The sequence below is a fragment of the Lathyrus oleraceus genome, chromosome 6, assembly GCF_024323335.1.
Source record: "Lathyrus oleraceus cultivar Zhongwan6 chromosome 6, CAAS_Psat_ZW6_1.0, whole genome shotgun sequence".
Lineage (NCBI taxonomy): Eukaryota > Viridiplantae > Streptophyta > Magnoliopsida > Fabales > Fabaceae > Lathyrus > Lathyrus oleraceus.
Genome location: NC_066584.1, coordinates 132,294,787 through 132,298,711, shown reverse-complemented (window position 1 = coordinate 132,298,711; position 3,925 = coordinate 132,294,787). Strand labels below are relative to the sequence as shown.

The following is a 3,925-nucleotide window of genomic DNA, read 5'->3' as shown; positions in this document are numbered from 1 at the left end:
TTACCTTCGGTTTTGGTCAATGAACTCCAATTTATGGCTCCTTTTGGTAGTTTGGTTGGTTTCAGGTGCAAGCAAGAATACCCAAAGACTCGCCAAGGGAATCGACTTCTCCTGGCTCATCGGAAGAAGAATTTTGAAGTTATAGTAGCCTTGACACGACCACCCGTGTTACCTGACACGGCCCGTGTCAGGGGAAGGAAGAAAAAAGAGGCCCAACAGCTAAAACAGGGAGCTGACACGGGTGCCCATGTCAGTTGACACGGCCTGTGTCAGCAGTCCTGACATGGGCATGTTGGAGAGTTGGCAGTAGTAAGCCAACACGGCTGACTATGTTGCCTGACACGACCAATGTTGGCTTGGACGCCTCATCTTTTAATTTTCCCAGTGTTTTGGCATTGTTGATCCTGAAGGGCATTTTGGACATTTGCTGCATCAAATATTTGATCAGTAACTATTTAGGGGACTTTTGGAGACAGAGAACTGAGACTTTTTACACGATAGAGAATTTATACGATTGAGATTGGAACGATCAAGAGTTGCGGAGAACGGAGGTCCTTCGAGAGCGGATGCGATTGAAGATCAACGGAATCCTCTTATTCTTGTAATGTCTAAATTATATGTTGTACATTCTTTGAATAATATGAGTGGCTAAACCCCCCAATGCCCGTGGGGGTGTCCCTGATTTGATTGTGTAATGACTATGAATTTGTAATTTCTTCAATATTATGTTTGTTTGTCAATTTCATTGTGCAATGTTTTTAACGCTTTCGTTATCAAAAAAATAAGGATTGTTATATGGTTAACAATTTGCAGGATTGCAATCGTTAAGGTTTTTGCACAATGAAACTGTAGTAGACATCATCTAGGACTAAGGATACCCTATAATTACTGGTTATATCTTGTTATTTCAAAAGGCTTGGTTTCATTATAATCAACTAAGGACTTAAAGATTAGAATGAATGACCAAAGGTTTCCCTCTAAGGTTTTAGGAGGAAACAACTTTAAGATATGGTAATTGCATTTTTGAACTGTTTGAGGAGATATACATTCAAGGTCATTACAGGAGATAATCATACACCATCATTCGTATAATTTTATAAATTGTGTAAAAGCTTTATTCTGTATTACTTCTAATTACATTAGAGAGTGACTTATTACAAACCTTTAACTATTTGATTTGTTTAATTGAATCATAATTTAAACTCGTATTACTGCGCTGTTCTCGAGATCAATATTTAGGAAAGGTCCCTATTATTACTACATTGGCAAAATAGTACACTTGTTATTTTCCCGATCAAGTTTTTGGCGCCGTTGTCGGGGAATGCCAAATATAAAGTTTAAATTATTTCAATTGAAATTTTGTTGCTCTGCAACTAAAATTCATTCTCCGTTCTTTTAATTATTTATTTCGATCATTATCAACTAATTTGTGTTTGATATTTATATGCGAGGTAAGGCCTAGTTGATTTTCCTTTTGACGCAGAAATCGAAAGAACTTTGTGGGCAAGACTCATACAAGCTCGATTAGTAAGACTGGAATCAGAAGAAGAACAACCTTCCATTCATTCAGGTTCCAACTCAGGTTCGGCGAGAGAAATCGAAATAATGGGAGAGAACCCACCGCCACCAGAAAGACTGTTGGGTGACTACAGAGGCGCAAATGCACCAACCGAAAGATTAACAATTGTCAACCAACCAAAGAATGTGGCTAATTTCTAGTTACATCCTAGTACTATTAATCACCTTGAAAGAAAGCATTTCACTGGAAAGGTTAATGAATATGCAAACAAGCATTTGCATAGGTTTCTGACCATGAGCAACACTCTAAAAATTGATGGTCACATCGAGGAAGCTAAGAAGTTGAGAATATTCCCGTTCATCTTAGTGGAAGAAGCCGGAGAATGGTTCTATTCTCTCCCAGTCGGTAGCATTACATCTTAGGAAGATATGGAAAAAGCCTTCCTGAATGAGTATTTTCCATCGTCGGTTTTTCTGAGGAAGAGGTATGAAATTCTGAATTTTAAGCAGAAAGACGGAGAATCCTTGGGATGTGCCTACAAGAGATTCAAAAGGGTCCTAATAGCCTGCCTAACTCATAATATGGATCCAACAGAACAGATGCAGATGTTTGTGAATGGTCTCAAAATAAAGACCAAACAGTTAATTGATACTGCAGCCGGTGGCTTTACCAATTTCTCAACAGCCACCGGTATCAAAAAGATCATTGAAGCAATTGTTGATAATGAGCACTTGGAGCTGTACGACAAATGTGTAAGTAAACCGGAAGGGGTTATCAATTTGAAGTTGAAAACCAATAGAATATGTATAGAAGATACTATAGCTGCTAAAGTAGAGAAGAAGCGGAAAACGATGAATATAGGTACCCAACAGGTAGCACAAGTCCAACCTGCTCATATTGTCTGTTGTGAGATTTGTAATGGACCGTACCAAACAGTGTAATGTTTTGCAACTCCTCAACAAGTTGAGGAAATCAAATTTTTGAAGCAGAATAATCCCTATTCCAACACGTATAATCCGGGTTGGAAGAATCATCCCAATTTCTCATGGAAAGATTAGAAAGGGAAAGCTCCTTAACAAGGTCAATACCAAACTCAATATCAACAACAACAGCAACAACAAGCCCCTAAGAAAGTTGATTGGGAGATTGCCATTGAAAGAATGGCAGCTCATAATGTTCAATTCCAAGAAGAAACCCAAAACAATCAGAAAAACACTATCGCATCCAGAAAAAATCTTAAAGTCCAAATGGGTCAAATAACACAGCAATTAGCCTCGACTTCTCAAGCACAAGGTGCTCTACCTAGTGCAACTATGACAAATCCTAGAGAGCATAATAATGTGAGTGTTGTGACAACAAGAAGCGGTAAATCTCATGAAGTCCTTGAGGAGACAGCTGAAGATGAAGATCAATTGATCGAAGTGGATCTTGAGATCAAAGAAAATGAAGCCGTGAGGGAAGAATTGGTTGCACAGAAAGAAGTGGGGAAAGAAAAAGTCACTGAACCTAAGTCGGTCATTAAGCTTCCCTTTCTCGCCAGAAACAAGAAAAAGGGGCAAAATGAGAAAAACTTTGAGAAGTTCCTAGAGTTATTCAAGAAGCTAGAAATCAACATTCCGCTTTTGGAAGCACTTGAAGAAATGCCTACCTATGCCAAGTTCATGAAGGACATCATTTCTAAGAGGCGTACCATTGACACCAACCCGATTATTCTAACCGAAACTTGTAGTGCTATTTTGCAGGGTATGAAGATCCCAATGAAGAAGAAAGATCGAGGAGCTGTCACTATTCCTTGCACCATCAGAGATAGGTCATTCAAAAAGGCTCTTATTGATTTAGGAGGCAGTGTGAGTCTGATGTCGTTATCCATTTACAAGAAGCTAGGTATAGGTGTTGTGCAAGATACCAAGATGACACTCCAATTTGCCGATCATTCGATTAAGAAACCTTATGGTATTGTTGAAGATGTTCTAGTGAAAATTAACAAGTTTGTATTCCTGGTGGATTTCGTGATTCTAGAAATGCCTGAAGATGAAGAAATTCATCTCATTCTTGGGAGACCCTTTTTAGACACGGGGAGATGTTTGATCAACATAGAAGAAGGTACTATGACTTTGAAGGTTTATGATGAGGAATTAAAAATTGATGTTTGAAACACCATGAAATACAAAGATGATATTTGCACCAGTCATACTATAGAGGTTCTGGATCAAGGGATTATGTATGATAGTCATTTGAATGCACCACAGTTACCTTTGGAAAGAGTGTTGAGTTTATCCATTTTTGATGGTGATAAAGAAGTGGACAACGGAGAATCCGAAGTGCTGGACATGATGGATGAACAACCCCATTGGAAAGGATCTCGACCACACCGGTGGGAAGATTTACGATTACCTCAAACTAGTG

At 38.7% G+C, this 3,925-nt stretch overlaps 1 protein-coding gene across 1 annotated transcript; it reads left to right on the top strand.

Moving 5' to 3' along the window:
• The first annotated feature begins 2,766 nt into the window (after positions 1 to 2,766).
• LOC127094398 (uncharacterized) lies at positions 2,767 to 3,672 on the top strand. Its single transcript, XM_051033239.1, has one exon. It carries the CDS (start codon positions 2,767 to 2,769, stop codon positions 3,670 to 3,672), a length of 906 nt encoding a protein of 301 aa, XP_050889196.1.
• Positions 3,673 to 3,925: the final 253 nt, after the last annotated feature.